The 16,268-nt window shown below is 40.1% G+C and overlaps 1 protein-coding gene across 1 annotated transcript in view; it reads right to left on the bottom strand.

Moving 5' to 3' along the window:
- Nucleotides 1–16,268, bottom strand: part of LOC148879203 (Major facilitator superfamily protein) — a 53,867-nt gene that overhangs the window by 22,422 nt on the left and 15,177 nt on the right. Inside the window, exons 5-8 of the mRNA XM_088960642.1 lie at nucleotides 5,024–5,172; nucleotides 4,688–4,930; nucleotides 4,417–4,585; nucleotides 4,201–4,293 (exon numbers count right to left, since the gene is read on the bottom strand). Coding sequence (XP_088816768.1) covers nucleotides 4,201–4,293; nucleotides 4,417–4,585; nucleotides 4,688–4,930; nucleotides 5,024–5,172 — 654 coding nt within the window. The remainder of the gene's footprint in view (nucleotides 1–4,200; nucleotides 4,294–4,416; nucleotides 4,586–4,687; nucleotides 4,931–5,023; nucleotides 5,173–16,268) is intronic.

The following is a 16,268-nucleotide window of genomic DNA, read 5'->3' as shown; positions in this document are numbered from 1 at the left end:
GCCGTAGAACCCGAAACTATGCAACCAATACCATCGGACTCTCCAAAGGTAGATCCTCCTCGTTAGCCAGGTACACTTGTTACCCATTGATATGCATGAATCTCTTAACATTGATCCTCCTGTTGTTAATGATCTTGATGTTCCTATTGCTAAGAGAAAGGGTGTTAGGTCTTGTACTACTAATCATCCTATCTCCCACTTTGTTCTTATGATCATATATCGCCTTCATAAAATGCATTCCTTTCCTCTATTGATAGTGTCTCTGTTCCTAAGAATGTCGCAGAAGCTTTATCCAAACCTGAATGGACAGATGCAATGAAGGAAGAAGTTAATGCTTTACACAAAAATAGCACCTGGAAGTTAGTGGATCTTCCTGAAAGGAAGGAACCAGTGGGTTGAAAGTGTGTATTCACAGTAAAGCATAGAGCTGATGGTTTAGTAGAAAGGTACAAAGCTAGATTGGTAGCCAAAGGGTTTACACAAGTGTATGGAGTAGATTATGCAGAGACCTTTGCTCCAGTAGCCAAGATGAATTTAATCAGAATCCTCCTCTCGTTGACAGCTAACCTTGATTGGGAACTTCATCAGTTGGATATCAAGAATGCATTCTTGAATGGTGACCTAGAGGAAGAGGTTTACATGACTCAACCTCCAGGGTTTCTGTGCCAAAGGTAGTAAGCAGAAGGTGTGAAAGTTAAAAAAAATCTTTATATGGGTTGAAGCAATCACCTCGGGCCTGGTTTAGTAGGTTTCATTTAGCAGTGCAACAGATTAGATTCAAACAATGCCAGTCAGATCATACTTTATTTGTGAAAAAAGGTAAAGGTAAAATTGCAGCTTTAATTGTCTATGTTGATAACATAGTAATCACAGGAGATTGGAAGACTGAAATACAGAAACTGAAGAAATTCCTAGCCACTCAATTTGAGGTGAAAGATCTAGGCTCCTTACATTATTTTCTTGGAATTGAAGTTGCCCGCTCAAAAAGGGGCATCTTTATTTCCCAAAGAAAATATGTACTAGATCTATTAGAGGATATAGGCAAGTTGGGAGTGAAACCAATTGATTCACTCATTGAACCCAACCATCAACTACGAGACAGTCAGGGGGAGTGTTTGAAAGATGATGTAAAGAAGTTCCAGAGACTTGTACGGAGACTCTTATATTTGTCTATGACCAAACCTGATATTGCCTATGCGGTGGGTGTTCTTAGTCAATTCATGCATAATCCTAAGACAACTCACTTTGAAGCTGCAGAAAGAATCCTTAGATACCTCAAGAAGTTCCCAGGAGCTGGTTTGCTTTTCCAGAAATATAGGCATTTGAAAATGGAGGTGTATATAGATGCTGATTGGGCAGGGGCAATCAATGGCAGAAAATCTACCAGTGGGTATTGTACCTTTGTGGGAGGAAACCTAGTCACCTGGAGAAGTAAGAAGCAAAGTGTAGTGGCTAGATCCAGTGCTGAGGCAGAATACAGAGCCATGTCTCATGGAGTTGCTGAAATGATGTGGATAAAAAATTTGTTAGGAGAGTTGGGTTTTGCAGTTAACAAACCTATGTCACTCTACTGTGACAACAAGGCTGCTATCAAAATTGCTGCTAACCCAGTCCTCCATGATAGAACAAAACATATTGAAGTGGACAAGCATTTTATTAGAGAAAAACTTGTGAACGGAGAAATGTGCACTCCTTATGTTAGTTCAGAGGAACAACTTGCAAACATCTTCCCCAAGGGCCTTCAACACGTGCAGCATAACAATTTGTGTGACAAGTTGGGCATGATTGACATCCATGTCCCAACTTGAGGGGGAGTGTTGGAAATGCTAACTTTATTTATTATGCTTGTATTCTGCTGAGTTAGGGTCCGTTTGGACAAATTAAAGCAGTTTTTCTTCTGTTTTTTATGTTGTAACTTAAGTAGGGGCATAAGGGTCCTTTCCCTTCTAATTATGGTCGCCCTATATATATTAATATAAGTTGTTGCCGCCAGCACTGTAGCAGACTCCAAATCTCTCTCTTCTCTATTCTCTCCTCTCTTCTCTCTTCCTCTTCTCTTCTCCCACCTCTCTTCTCCTCTGTTTGGCTGTTAATAACTTTTTTTTTTGTAGTTTTTTTTTTTCAAAATGGTTCGGAGAGGTCGGTTTAAGGCCCATCTACCCCCTGAACCAGGTCAGATGCCAGAACACCCACTGTGGGGGCGTATCAAGAGGGCACCAATATGATACGTATCAGCCGATATGGCCTGATAATTCCAATATTTTGAACCTTGCTTGTGCTATAGTTTGGTGCTGTTTTATGTGCTTGTTTTGATTTCAACAGTTTAGGACTTGTCAAAGTAATTTTCAGGTTCTACGATTTTGAGCAAAATATCACAGCTTAGCTGCCAAATGTTCTGATGGGATTTTAAGAAGCAATGGAAAAGCAAACTTCTTTTGACATCACTGACTTTCAAAATCCCTTTTGATTTCAAATGTCTTCATATTCAATATCAAGATGTTGAGCAAACAACCACATAACTTGATTTGTTTCTCAACCCCTATTGTTGTGTTACCTGCACACCTCAATATTAATAGGTCTAGCCGTGATGACACTTCACACTTGGGACAACACTTGTTACAAGTAAAAGTCCACGGAAAATGTTGGCTGTTGCTCAAATAGTTCACATACAACCATATCAAGGGAAAAAAGACAAAAAGGTTTCCCAAAGCTACATATTAGTCCCATAGACACTCAATATTCCTTATTGAAAACTCTTCTTGGATTTGGGCTTGAGAAGAGCTTTGAGGGACTCGGAAGTGGGCACTGCAGATTAACTTTTCTCTCTTTTAAATTCAGTGTTTTTTGGATCAATCTTGTCTTGATAGTAGAATTTGGTCAGAATCTACTACAGGTTACTTCTCTTGCTCCTCTTTCTTTAATGCCTTGTTGCAGCCAACCAACTTGCCTATCTGTTTTCCTGTTACAGAAGTGTGGTGTGGTCCTATACTGCTTAATATTAGGACCTTTTGTTGGGAAGTAGTCCTCCAAAAAATCAATACTTTAGATGTTCTTCAGAAAAAGGGACCAAACTGGAGATTATCCCCACATGTTTGTAGTCATTGTATGACTAGTGGAGAGACAGTGAGCCATCTATTAATCTCCTATTCTTTTGTTACTCATATTCGGAATTGGTTTTCCTCTCTCTTTGGTTGTAGGTGGACTCCTCCATCAAGTGTGGTGCACCTCTTCAACTTGAGCTTTTTCTGATAACCAAAGAAAAGGGGCAGGGTGGAGAGCAACGAGATCAGCTATTGTTTCAGCAGTCTGGGAAGAGAAGAACACTAGGATCTTCCAAGGGAAAGGAAAATCAAAGGATGAATTGGTATAAAAAATAACCTTCAAGGTCTTAAATTGGCTGAAAGCATTGGATCTGTTCAAGGCTTTTACAGTAGATGACTGAGGTTGGAGTACAGTAGCGGGCTCCCTTTCAACAGAACAGAGTAAAGCTAAATATTGGTGGTAGTTCTGTAGGTAACCCTGGTCCCTCAGGAGTTGGAGGTGTTTTTAAAGGTATGGAAGGAATAATCTTGGTCTTATTCCTTGGTCAAATTAGGATGGGTGACTCACTTAGGGCAAAAGTAATGGCACTACTGCAAGGACTCAGATTGGCTAAACAGTTGGGTTTTCAGCATTTAGAAGTGGAGGGAGATCAAAGTTGGTAATAGGTTGGATGCAGACAAATAGCTTAGGCACTTGGTCCCTTAGACAAGTTGTAAGGGAAATTTTGAACCTAACAAGGGAGATTAGAGTACAATTCAAATGGGCTAGAAGGTCAGCAAACACCTTGGTTGATGCTTTGCAAAGCAAGGGGTTAGTAGGGAAACTCTTTTTTGGGCATGTTTGTAAGTCTGTTGTGAATTGAAGGACCACCTTCTTTCGAAGGTGATAGTTGTACTAATGTTCCTTAAAGTAAATGAAAGTTACTGCTTCCTATAAAATAAAAAATAAAAAAAAAAGATATTTATCTCACTGTCTATTCACCCATCATTATCTTAATATCAGAGAAACCACCATCTATCCTACAAAATTAAGTAGTTGATGGCATTTTAAAGTTTCTGTGAAATAGCCAATAGTTTAAATATCATCCACAATGTATAATAGAGTTTCTGTTTAAAATGGCCACATATCTATGAAATGGCTAAAAAAATTATATTTTACCTGAGAAAGGACTGTTATAATCAAAGAATCTCCAATAGCAAACCATTCATCACTTACACCAAACTGCCGATTTAGTCCAGTAACAAGGAAAATCTGAGGAAGATATACATGATAAAATCGTATGTAAAAATGACCATGGAAACCTAGAAATTTAAAATTCTCAAGCAATCTTAGTTGAAGTGAACCAAAAAAAAATCATCCTCAGCTCAGACAAACCTGTGTCATCCCAAGAGCTGCACCCATAATGGTTGTAGATAGAAAAATCTTCTGCAAGGGAGCATTCTTCAAAAATCCATTATACAGTCCAACACCTATCAATGATGCGACTGAAGTAACAAGCTTGACACGACCTAAAAATTCTGGGGTGAAACCAAGTCTGTTTGTCCTGAAACCCAAACAAGGAACCAAAACAGATGCTCAGAAATTATAGAAGTTTCAAGTACCTATCAACTATAACATCCTTAAAATATAGGATGAAAGAACTTACGTAAAGAAAAACATGGCAGAGTCTGATTGCGGTGTTGCTTGCCACAGAAAGATGAATAAGGTGGGCAAAAATACATTAGGCTGCCTGACAGCATTCCATAGCTGAATTATATTCTGTTTTGAGCTCTCAAAAAAGCCAGGACCTGAGAGAGAAAGATTATATCTAGGCATGCATTGTTCTTTAACGAGAACAGCAACTGCAGATGTTATCAGTGGAAGCAATGCTGTCACACCAAAGACAAATCTGCATATCAAAAAAAGCCAATGAGGGAAGTGTTTGATTAGGAGAGATTCATTGTAAACAATAGTGTTGAATAAAAAATTGGAAAAAACATGCCTTACACCATAAGCATCCACCAAAGAGCCACTAAAATAAGCACTCACAATCCCTCCAAAAGCTGATGATCCCCAACATAATGATTGAAGGGATCCAGATGTGCTTTGCGATTCACCTCGAGCCCTTTCTACAACCATAGAATCTACAACCTGCATCAAGCTTCAGTTTTTAAATCAAACCTTGCAAAGATATGCCATAGGGATGAGGTAAATGCAATATCCAGGCATAACCATGCAGGCTAAAAATGGTACTAGATTACCAAGAATGTGAGAATCATGGAAAATATCCATTACAGAATAAGATGTAGGATGCAGAAAATCTATCACTCAAAGTCATCAGCCATTTTAAACAGACCTCTACCAGAAGAAGCTACAATATTAAGTGCATTACTTACCCAAGTTTTGCACATAAAAACAAGTTCAAATGCATTGATTTTAGATTAGGTAAAATTAGCATGGTCAATTATATGTTTAACAAGGCTAAGATCATATAAATTGGACATGACTATAGAGAGTTGTTTCCATCAAGGTTCAAAGTATCGACCAATACGTATCATTCCGGGACCTCTCCGATACGCCCCTACAGTGGATGTATCAGGGGTCTGACTAGTTCAAGGGGTGGAGGAGCCCAAAACCAGCCCCCCTGAACCGGTTTTGAAAAAAATAAATAAATAAATAAATAATAAAAGGTATTGATTTGTCCGATATGCCCCTACCGGCATATCAAGCGTATCAATATTTTGAACCTTGGTTTCCATAAGATGGATTGCATACTTGGGAGTGATCGAAATTTGTTGAAGATTAGTTAGTTTTAGAGTAGTTGTGTAATGCTAGTTGTTAGATAAGAAGTGGGGACCACAGCTGTTATGTGAGTCCTAATTGAAGGGATAGGATATTCATCACATGGACGCCCAAAGATTGCGGAATAAGGGGGCGAATTTCAAAAATTTTTCTCTCCCTTCAACTGGGAATCGAATTCCCTATTTAGAAAATCATTTTTTCAATGATCATTCTTGAACCATAAACTGAACCAGATCTGAACCAAAATGAGTAGGGAGGGATTATACCTAATAGGAGAAGCAGTATCTCCCAATGGAGGTGTTCACGCCCAAAAAAGGATCCAAAATCTACTCCCACTGAAGATGGCGCAGTGCAGGGTGGAGCAGAATCAGCAGTGTTCTTCCAAAAGAACTTGACCCTTCGCAAGAATTAACTGGATGGCTTGTGAATACAACTCCAATTGGTATCAAGATCGAATCTTGATTTCTCCCAAGAACTGGAGATCGAACTGCTAGAGGCAACGGCTACAGGAAGGAAGGGGCAAGAGAGTATTCACAGGGTGCAGAATTCTCTCTTCTTGTGATCTCAGCTCTGAAGACAAGAGTGTGTTGGTTGCATGTCTAAAGGCTGCCGCCCCCTCCTCCTTTTATAATCTTAAAGGGATCAGCTCCTAATCCCATTAGGAGTTGCTAATCCAAATCATATTTGGATAAGAAGTCCCTTTAAGTGATAAGGGATAACCCTTATCTTATCTGCAGATCAGATCAACCATCTCCTAATCTAATTAGGAGGCTTCCAGATCTAAATCTTGGACTCTCTAAGTGGATAGGGTATGGGCCCAATCTTATCAGTTGATCCATCTCAGAATTCGCCCCTTTAAGTGACTAATCAAATTAGCCCAGTTCGAAATGGGCTTAAGGCCCTTTTAAGGTTATGTATTCACTTAGCCTTCCAAACTGCTGCCCAGTTGGGCTTCCTTGTATGGCGTGGGACCCAAACATTGATCTACACATCAACCACATGGGTTCAGCCCAGCCTTTGCTACAAGGCCTGGCCAAATACACTGTTATGGACAGTGCACCCCCTGAAAACCATCTCATGGTCTCTATGGGCCCAATACTTACCCTAAGTGGTCCCTGAGCCAAGCCACCTTGTAACACCCAGGGACTGTGGGCAGATGTAAGATTAGCCCATCAGGTATTATCCTCAATGGTCTTACACTTAACCTCTCAGCCCATAATGATCGTACACTGTCCGACAAGAGAGGACCTCTCCCTCGGCTGCAAGGAACAGTGTTGCACTCTCTGCTTATATGGATCTCGGAATTAAAACTTTTTGCAAACCTTTTAGAAACCAAAACTTTTTGCAAATCTTTTAGAAACCATAATATATATACTTTTATATCTCATATAAAATATACTTTGCAAAACAAATGTCAATGATTGAAATCGGTTGCCGGCAGTCTTGGTTTCCATTAGTGAGAGTGCACCCCCGATCATTACCTTTGTCCGACAAAGGGGCTGATCCTGTCACTATGATCACCCACTCAGATGAAATCTCAAACCGTCCCAGCATACCCAGGTTTTGACCCCCGCTAAGGATCTCACTGATTGGTATATCAAAGACAGTCCAGTCTTACACCTAGTGCAATATCATAATCGAGTCCAGGGGTCGGGTGTAACTTTCCAGTTTTGCCCATCAATCTCCAAGGTCCAGGGAAACACTGGAAATCTAGTCCAGTTCATAGATTCAATTAATCTTACACTGTATGTGCCTAGGGTCTCACCCTGGCAGCTGAGACAGGCCACCTTAACCGACTTGGTGGCACCACAGTGTTAGCCTTGTCAGGATAGGTCTCCCCAGACCGACCCACTGGCTGTGAACATTCTAAACTAACACGAGTCTCATTAAGTGTCCAGTTTAAGGGTAATTACACAGAAACATACCAAGGGAACATGAATCAAATATGCACTTTTATTCATCTACAATAAACTCATAAAGTACATCATCTTGATTGAAGCTAAGGGCATACAAAACTGTCTAACACTAATTTTATTAGTGTTTTGAGTCTTTTATGTACTGTTTTATGTTTTGCCACCCTATAAGGGCATAGTAGGAATTGTACACCTCTTATATTTTTAATATAAATAATAAATGAAGGGGGTGGTCAGATTATTGCTCTCTTTTCTTCTAAAGATCTCTTCTTCTCTCTTCAAGAAAACACTCCTTTCTTTCATATTTTTTCTTTCAACAGATTTCTACTAAATTACTACTTTTTTTTGGCTATTCTCAAACTTTATAAATTATCATCTTGTTATTTATAGAATTTATTTTGTAAATAAGCGGCTTAAAAGTGATTTTACTTTGATTTTCTTGTAAAAGTTGTGATTGGTAAAAGCAGAATTTCTATCTTTAAGAAAACATTTTAAAAGATTGTATGGTTTGAAGATGTATATTTAACTCTATCTCTATGCTAGTCTAAAGTTCTAGACGGATGGCAGAGGGAAAAAAAAATCAGGGTTCGATGATTTTTTTTATCAAATCAGAGTTCAATGATTTATAATTCATTTTTTAATCAATAAGAAAAACTTCATAGTCCGGAAAGAAATATAATGTTGCTATGCCTACCCATGATGGCAAGACTAACACAAACAAACTACAGAAAAACAAGATACAGAGAAATAGTATCCACAAATGAATAGACTATATAACAACTCCAACCTCCTGACAACCCCACCTTTCTCTTGCATCCCTAGGCCAAGCTATCAGCTTAAGAGTTTGTTATCTCCATATCCATCCTAATGAATTGCCTCAATTTGAACACCAAATCTTAAGATACCTTGGAACATGGTCTGCAATATCGGTGAGATAATGGCAAGATCTCCCAAAAATCTCCTTATAAACTTTAAGAGTTTGCTATCTCCATATCCATCCTAATGAATTGCCTCAATTTGAACACCAAATCTTAAGATACCTTGGAACATGGTCTGCAATATTGGTGAGATAATGGCAAGATCTCCCAAAAATCTCCTTATAAACTAGGGACTGTAGGGAACAATCAATTTTTTAAAGGCATTTGAGGCATACACCTGTAGACACGCCTCCAGACAAGGTGCACTCAAAATGATTTGAGGCATACGGCTCTGGTACACCTCATGCACGCCATATGCGAAAAGGGAAAAAAAGGAGGGAAGAAAGAAAGAAAGAAAAGAAAGGAAGAAGTCCTCCTTCCTTCTCCTCCTCTTGAGAAGGCTTAAACCTCCTTGTACTCGGGTGGCTTACACCTCTTGCATTATGAACTACACCTCACGTCTCCAGGTAGTGGAATGCCTCACATCACACCTCCACGTTTTAAAACATTGGGAATGAAATGCAATATTCCAAAAAAATTTTTTGCCCCCATATCTCTGATACATCGCCAATATATTGGGGATATTTTTAATTTCATTGACAAATTAAACATCTAAAGTTTAAATTTTTAGAATATCATCAAAAGATTTCAATATTTTGTTACTGTTTTGGAAAGAACAATTAAGGATTTTGTGATTGGATGATTGGCTTACCATTATCAATGTGATTCAATTACCAAGTAACTACAATTCAAAAGAAAGGAAAAAAGACAATTATAAAAGAGGTTTTCCAATATGATCAAAACATATAGTAAGAAAGATGACAAAAGTTATAATAACAAGTGAATGACATACATATAGAAGAACTATAGAAGAGAAGATGGCTAAAGGACTGATTTATTTAAATGTGATTCATTTACTAAAGGGGTGTTTGATAAATCTGAATTGGGGTCTGAAGTTTGAAAAACTAGCTTCTCAGTCACAAGACCCTATTTGAGAAGTCTGAACCCAATATCTGAAGATGAAAATAAGATCTGAATCATCAAGACATGGGCCAAGTGCGGAGTGCAGTCAGATGTAGTTGAACCCTAGAAGTCGATTTTCCTCTTCTCAAACACAGTTTGCAACCTTCTTCTCCGACAGCGTTAGTGATTATTACCACGGTTTACAGGTAATTGTGATCTATTTGTTTACTTTTTGTTCTTCCTTGAGTGTTCTTATCCTGAACAGTCGGGTTCCAAGCCATTTTCCATCTTGTTCTTGATATTTCTTCTTTGTTTTTTCCAGGGGTTTCAACCGGTTTGGTGATTTCTCTGGCAGTGATCATCACCAGCAATCTATGGGTAACTTTGATATATTATTTTATTTTATTTTATTTTTTCTTCCTTGAGTGTTCTTCTCCCTAATTGTCAGGTTGCTAACCATTTTTCTTCTTGCTTTGCCACTTTTTTCTTTGTTTTTGCAGGGTTTCAACTGAAATGATGATTTCTCTAGCAAGTGTGACCACCACCATTCTCAACTGCCATTTTTGTTTTTTTTTTTATTTTGATTATATTTTTCTCCTGTTAAAAATGTGGTTTTTGCTTGTTGTACCATCTCAGCTGCCATTTTTCGAGAAGTCTCCTTTTTGCCATGAATGTTATAATTAAAATTGTACCATGACTGTATGCATCTTGAGTTGCTTTGGTGTAAAGGGCCATGCTTATGTAAATATGTTTTGGGTGAAGATTTAGCCATATGAAATAGCCAAAATCCTTTCCTGCACTGTGACATTTGAATTTTTACGTTTAGCACTGTGATATAGTGCACAGTAAACTGTGTTTTTTCTGGTAATTAACATTTGGATATGTAGTATGAGGGTGGTTTTAAAAGTTCTGTATATTGTCTATTAGTTTATAATTGTTTTAGATGTTCTGCAAATCATAGTGATTATCACCTTTTGATCATACAGTGGAACTTCTTACCCATGACGATCAACATTGAACTGGGTGTCAGATTTTTTTTTTTTTGATAAATGTCAGATTTTTTCATATTTTCCATATTTTTTACTAATTTTAAATATTTTTCCATAAATTTATATAATTATTAAGTTTTAATATATTTTAAATCCATTTTAACATTTTTCATAATTTTAATACTATTTAATACTAATATTTTGTAATTATTACTATTTTAAATTTTCATGAAAATTACTTTTTTATATTATTTTACTGTTTTATTAATTTTTGGGTGAAATATATTCTAAATTTTCATTTTTTATGATAACATGCAAAATAGAAATCAGATTTATCAGTCTATTTTTAGGGGTAAAATAGTAAAATTGGTAGTTATCAAAACCCAGAAGATCAACCCAACACAAATGCTTTTATACTTTAGGAGGCTCTGAAAGGCAGAAAAACTGCTACTTTTCAGATCTCAAACGCATAAAAATAGCTTTTTGACTTTTCAGCCATCAGACTTCAGAGTTATCAAATACCACCTAAGTCACTATAACTCAAAAAGAGAAAAAGGAAAAAATATACAAGCAACTATAAAAGAGAAATATCAATCTCATCATCATCATCTAAATCTTATCCCAACTATATGAGGCTGGCTACATGAATCTGATAAGACCCAGAAACTTGACACGCAATTTGTAGACTCACAGCAAAATCCACACGATTAGAATGTCAACAGGGAACTGGTAGTTATTCAGAAGAAAAGAAAATCACTTACAGTGGGTCGGTTCTTCGAGAGACCGATGGCTCTCCCAAGCATTCACAGAATTCTTTACTCAGTAAAAGCCTGCCTCCTCCATCCCCCAAAGCCCCTTCTTATACACATCTTCAGCATAACTGCCTTCCATAATAAATGCCCAGCTGGCCGAATCATAAATTCCCCACTCTTCTTATTCCCACTAACAAGCTATAAATGCTAAATGCCCTGCACTCTTCCTATTCTCAACTGACAAGCTATAAATGCCACAAAAAACTCTCCTTATTCCCTCCAGCCATAAATTCCCCCATGTTCAATTATTTCCCCCCCTTGGCTGCAAGCTGACCTTTCCCCTTCCTGGCATATGTAAAATTAATTGGGGGCCTATCATTACCCGCCGCCCAAAGTCTAACCTTGTCCTCAAGGTTGAAATGAGGAAATTGGTTGCGAAGTAAGTCAAAAGGCTCCCATGAATCTTCAAAATCAGGCAGGTCCTACCAATGGATAAGCAACTCCGAACCAGTAACTCCAGGCATAGTGGATGGACGCACCCCCGAACGGCCGCAAGTTCCACCAGCATTTCCATATCAATTGACAAAGTGGAAGGAATCACGGAAGAAGAGATATGATTGCCAATTGCCTTCTTGAGTTGCAAGACATGAAAAACAGGGTGAATCCTTGCCTCTGGAGGAAGTTGAAGTTTATAAGCGACAGCGCCAATTCTTTCCACAATAGCAAATGCATTGGCTCGGCAAGCTAGAGACGGCTGGCGATAAGGTCGCACTCGTACATACACCAAATCCCCAACCTCAAAATTATCACGGCAGTTCACATCAGCCGAGTCTTTCATCTTTTGTTGTGCCCGGTGTAGATGAGCACGCAACTCCCTAAGTATAGCATCTTGCTGAAGGAGAACAGCTTCAACATCAGCATTAGCCGTAGAGCCAAGCTCATAGCAGATTAGTAGAGGAGGATCACGCCCATAAACCACCTTGAAAGGTGTCATGCCAGCAGCAGTGTGAAAAGAGGTATTATAGTTGTATTCTGCCCACGATATCCAAGAAGACCAGCGGGAGGGGGAATCAGCCGCAAAGCACCTTAAATAAGTCTCCAAACAGCGATTAACCACCTCCGACTGTCCATCTGTCTGAGGATGGTAAGCTGAACTATGACACAATTCTGAACCCTACAGGGTAAAAAGCTCGCGCCAGAAGAACCTCATAAAGACTTTATCACAATCATATACAATCGAGCGGGGAATGCCATGTAAACGGACTATGTTGTGCAGGAAGGCCTGAGCAACCGTGAGAGCTGAGAAAGGATGACTGAGAGGGATAAAATGGGCATACTTGGAGAGACGATCGACCACCACCATAATTGTATCAAACCCCTTTGATTTAGGAAGAGCCTCAGTCCATAGCAATATCCTCCCAGATCTGTTCAGGTACGGGTAAAGGTTGTAAAAGGCCAGCAGGGGACATGACTTCATATTTACTGCGTTGACACAAATCGCATGCCTGCACAAACTCCTGGACAGAATGCTTTATCCCTCGCCAGTAAAATTCAGCTGCAATGCGCCTATGCGCATGTCCTCCCACAACTCCCAAATGAAACTCCTTAAGTAAGAGGGGAATAAATGGGGAAGAAACCAGCAGAACCAATTTACCATGATAATGTAGGTGTTCTCCAACTAAACAATAGGCGGGATAGGCAGCCAGATCCTGCTGTATGGTATGCTTGATGTTGGCCAGAAAAGGATCATCATCAACTTGCTCCTTAAGGTCATCAAAATCAAGAAAAATAGGTATTGTAAGAGAGTTTAAGTGCATTTCAGCAGGAACTCTGGATAGGGCATCAGCCACAGTATTATCGGCACCCGGTTTGTACTGAATCTCAAAGTCATAATTCATAAGCTTAAGAAGCCACTTATGATGCTCACCTTCGACAATCCGCTGCTCCAACAGATACTTGAGACTACGCTGGTCGGTCCGAACAATAAAGCGTCTTCCAAGAAGATAGGGGCACCATTTTTTAATAGCAAAGACAATGGCCATTAATTCCCGCTCGTAGACAGATTTTGACTGTGCAGACGGGCTAAGCTTGTGGCTATAAAAAGCTATAGGCCGATTATTCTGCATTAATACTGCCCCGAGACCTACACCGGTACGGTCATCATAGCCCGTTTCAACTCCTGAAATGCATTCTCAGCCTCCGCATTCCATGAGAAAGCATCCTTTTTAAGTTGTTGCGTCAATGGCCATGCTATTTTACTATAGTTACGCACAAAACGGCGATAATAGCATGTAAGTCCTAGAAAACCACGAAGAGCTTTAAGTGAAGATGGTTAAGGCCAGTCAACCATGGCCTGGATTTTAGAAGGATCGGTAGAAACACCAGCCACGCTAATAATATGACCCAGGTACTCAATACTAGGCTGAGCAAAGATACATTTCTTTGATTTGGCAAAGAGACGGTGGGCGCGCAACACAGAGAAGACTTGTCGAAGGTGATCCAAATGGGCAGCTTCGGAATCACTGTAAACCAGAATATCATCAAAAGATACCAGCATAAAGCGACGGAGGAAATCATGGAATACAGTATTCATTAATGACTGGAAGGTCGAGGGCGCATTGGTGAGACCAAAGGGCATGACAAGGAATTCGTAATGGCCCTCATGGGTGCGAAATGCAATCTTGGGAATGTCCTCACTGCGGACCCGAATCTGGTGGTAGCCTGATTTAAGATCAATTTTGCTGAAAATAGAAGCACCATGGAACTCATCGAGAATTTCTTCGATGACTGGAATGGGGAACTTATCCGGAACCGTAGCACGGTTAAGGGCTCTGTAATCCACACAAAAACGCCAACTTCCGTCTTTCTTCTTGACTAAAAGGACCGGGCTCAAGTAAGGGCTTGTACTCAGCTGAATAATACCCGCAGCCAGCATCTCAGAGACAAGACATTCAATTTCATCTTTCTGGAATTGAGGATATCTGTAAGGACGAACAGAGATAGGAGAAGTGCCCTCCTGCAAGATAATAGCATGCTCCATAGCCCGTGTAGGGGGTAAGCCCGAAGGCATGTCAAAAACATCTTTGTGCTCATCTAGTAACACGGAAATTGGCGGGGATGTAGGCAAGACAGAGTTCAATGGAGAATCCACTATCTACAATTGTTTTAATTCTAACAAAACCCCTTGTCCTTCATGTTGTAAGTTACGCATCATAGCATGCAAAGATACCTGAGAAGAACAGAGAGAAGGGTCGCCCTGCAACTTCACCCAGACACCTCCCAAATTGAGCTTCATAGACATGTTGCCCCAATTCATCATCGAGTCCTCGAGGGATGCTAACCAAGGAAAACCCAGAATGACATCCATAGAGCCCAACTTTAAAGGAAAGAAATCAGCGATGACATCCAATTCGGGTAAGTTGAGGCAAACCTGTTGGCAGACTCCGAAGGTTCTTACCTCATCACCATTTCCAATCTGAACTCCAAATTCGTGTGTAGGTGTGCGGGGTAATTTCAATTCTTCGACTAAAGTTTCGGAGATAAAGTTGTGAGATACACCCGAGTCTACCAATATGACCACCTCGCGTGATAAAATGCGTCCATGCACCTTAAGGGAATTTACTGCACACAACCCAACAAGAGACGAAACACAAAGCATGGTTGATTCTGGAGCCGGAGCAATTTTAGTGTCCCCGGAAGTGCATTCCAAAATAGAGGCATCAGAAGTGATTTCCTCCACATCATCTTGAACCCATAAAACCTGAAGTGATTTCTGAGCACAACGGTGTCCCGAGCTGTATTTCTTGTCGCAACGGAAGCATAGGCCCTTCGCTCGTTTCTGCTGCATCTCTTTGTCGATCATCTTTTTGAAAGCAGGAGGTGGGGCCTTAATAATAGGGGCTAATGAAGGAGGGATTGCGGCTCGTGTAGGTCGGGTGACAGCAAAAGTAGTCACTTGCGAAACCTGTGAGTTAAAGTGGATTCCAGAGAGGGGTGTTGTGGGCCCACGAGGGAATGAACCGGATTGATTAAGCCCATAAGGCCTGATTCTTCTCAATTTTATGGGCTGCAACCATTTTTCTGATTAGCCCAACGGGTTCCATCTGTCGGAGTTTGGCCTGTATATCTGGGCGCAACCCATTAACAAAGGCAGCTTCAAGTACTAATTCTGGCAGGTCACGTACGGGGGCGGAGAGCACCTCAAATTGGCGATGATATTCCTTAACAGTAGTGGATTGACGTAATGATAGAAGTTGCTCCTACAAGTTTCCCTCCTGAGTTGATCGAAAACATTCAAGGAGGAGTTCCTTGAATTCAACCCAACTACGAAAAGGTCGCCGACCATCCTCCCAATAATACCATGCCAATGCATCACCCTCTAAATAGACCACTGTTGCCCACAGACGTTCCGCCGGAAGCAAGCCATTAATCTCAAAATCGCACTCCGCATGAAAAAGCCAGTCGTCTGGATTTTCCCCATCAAAAATAGGCAACTCCAACTTCCGAGGAAGTGAATTAGGAGCATGTTCCGGGACTGACATTGAAGGAGACGTCGGGAAAGCTGTGCTCTTCCCTTTGTCAGCCACACGACTTGATGCGGATACAGGAGGAGCATTATCAGTTGTAGACAAAGGAGCTGACAAGGTCTGTTGCTGAAGCAACAGATCAAAACGTCTTACTAAGTCTTGAACGCCTCCTTCCAGGGATGTGATCTTCGAAAGTCCAGCTGTTATCTCATCACGTAAGCCATCCACTCTAGAATGCAGAGAAGTCAAGCATTCTTCGAAACCCTCCACCTGTGATGCCACTTCCTCAGCTGTCACCATGGCCGAGGAAAGAAGTGCTCTGATACCACTGATAAGACCCAGAAACTTGACACGCAATTTGCAGACTCACAGCAGAATCCACACG

Source organism: Nelumbo lutea, chromosome 1 (genome assembly GCF_056320005.1).
Source record: "Nelumbo lutea isolate HS-2025 chromosome 1, American lotus-T2T, whole genome shotgun sequence".
Taxonomy (NCBI): domain Eukaryota; kingdom Viridiplantae; phylum Streptophyta; class Magnoliopsida; order Proteales; family Nelumbonaceae; genus Nelumbo; species Nelumbo lutea.
This window is presented reverse-complemented; position numbering and strand designations above follow the sequence as displayed.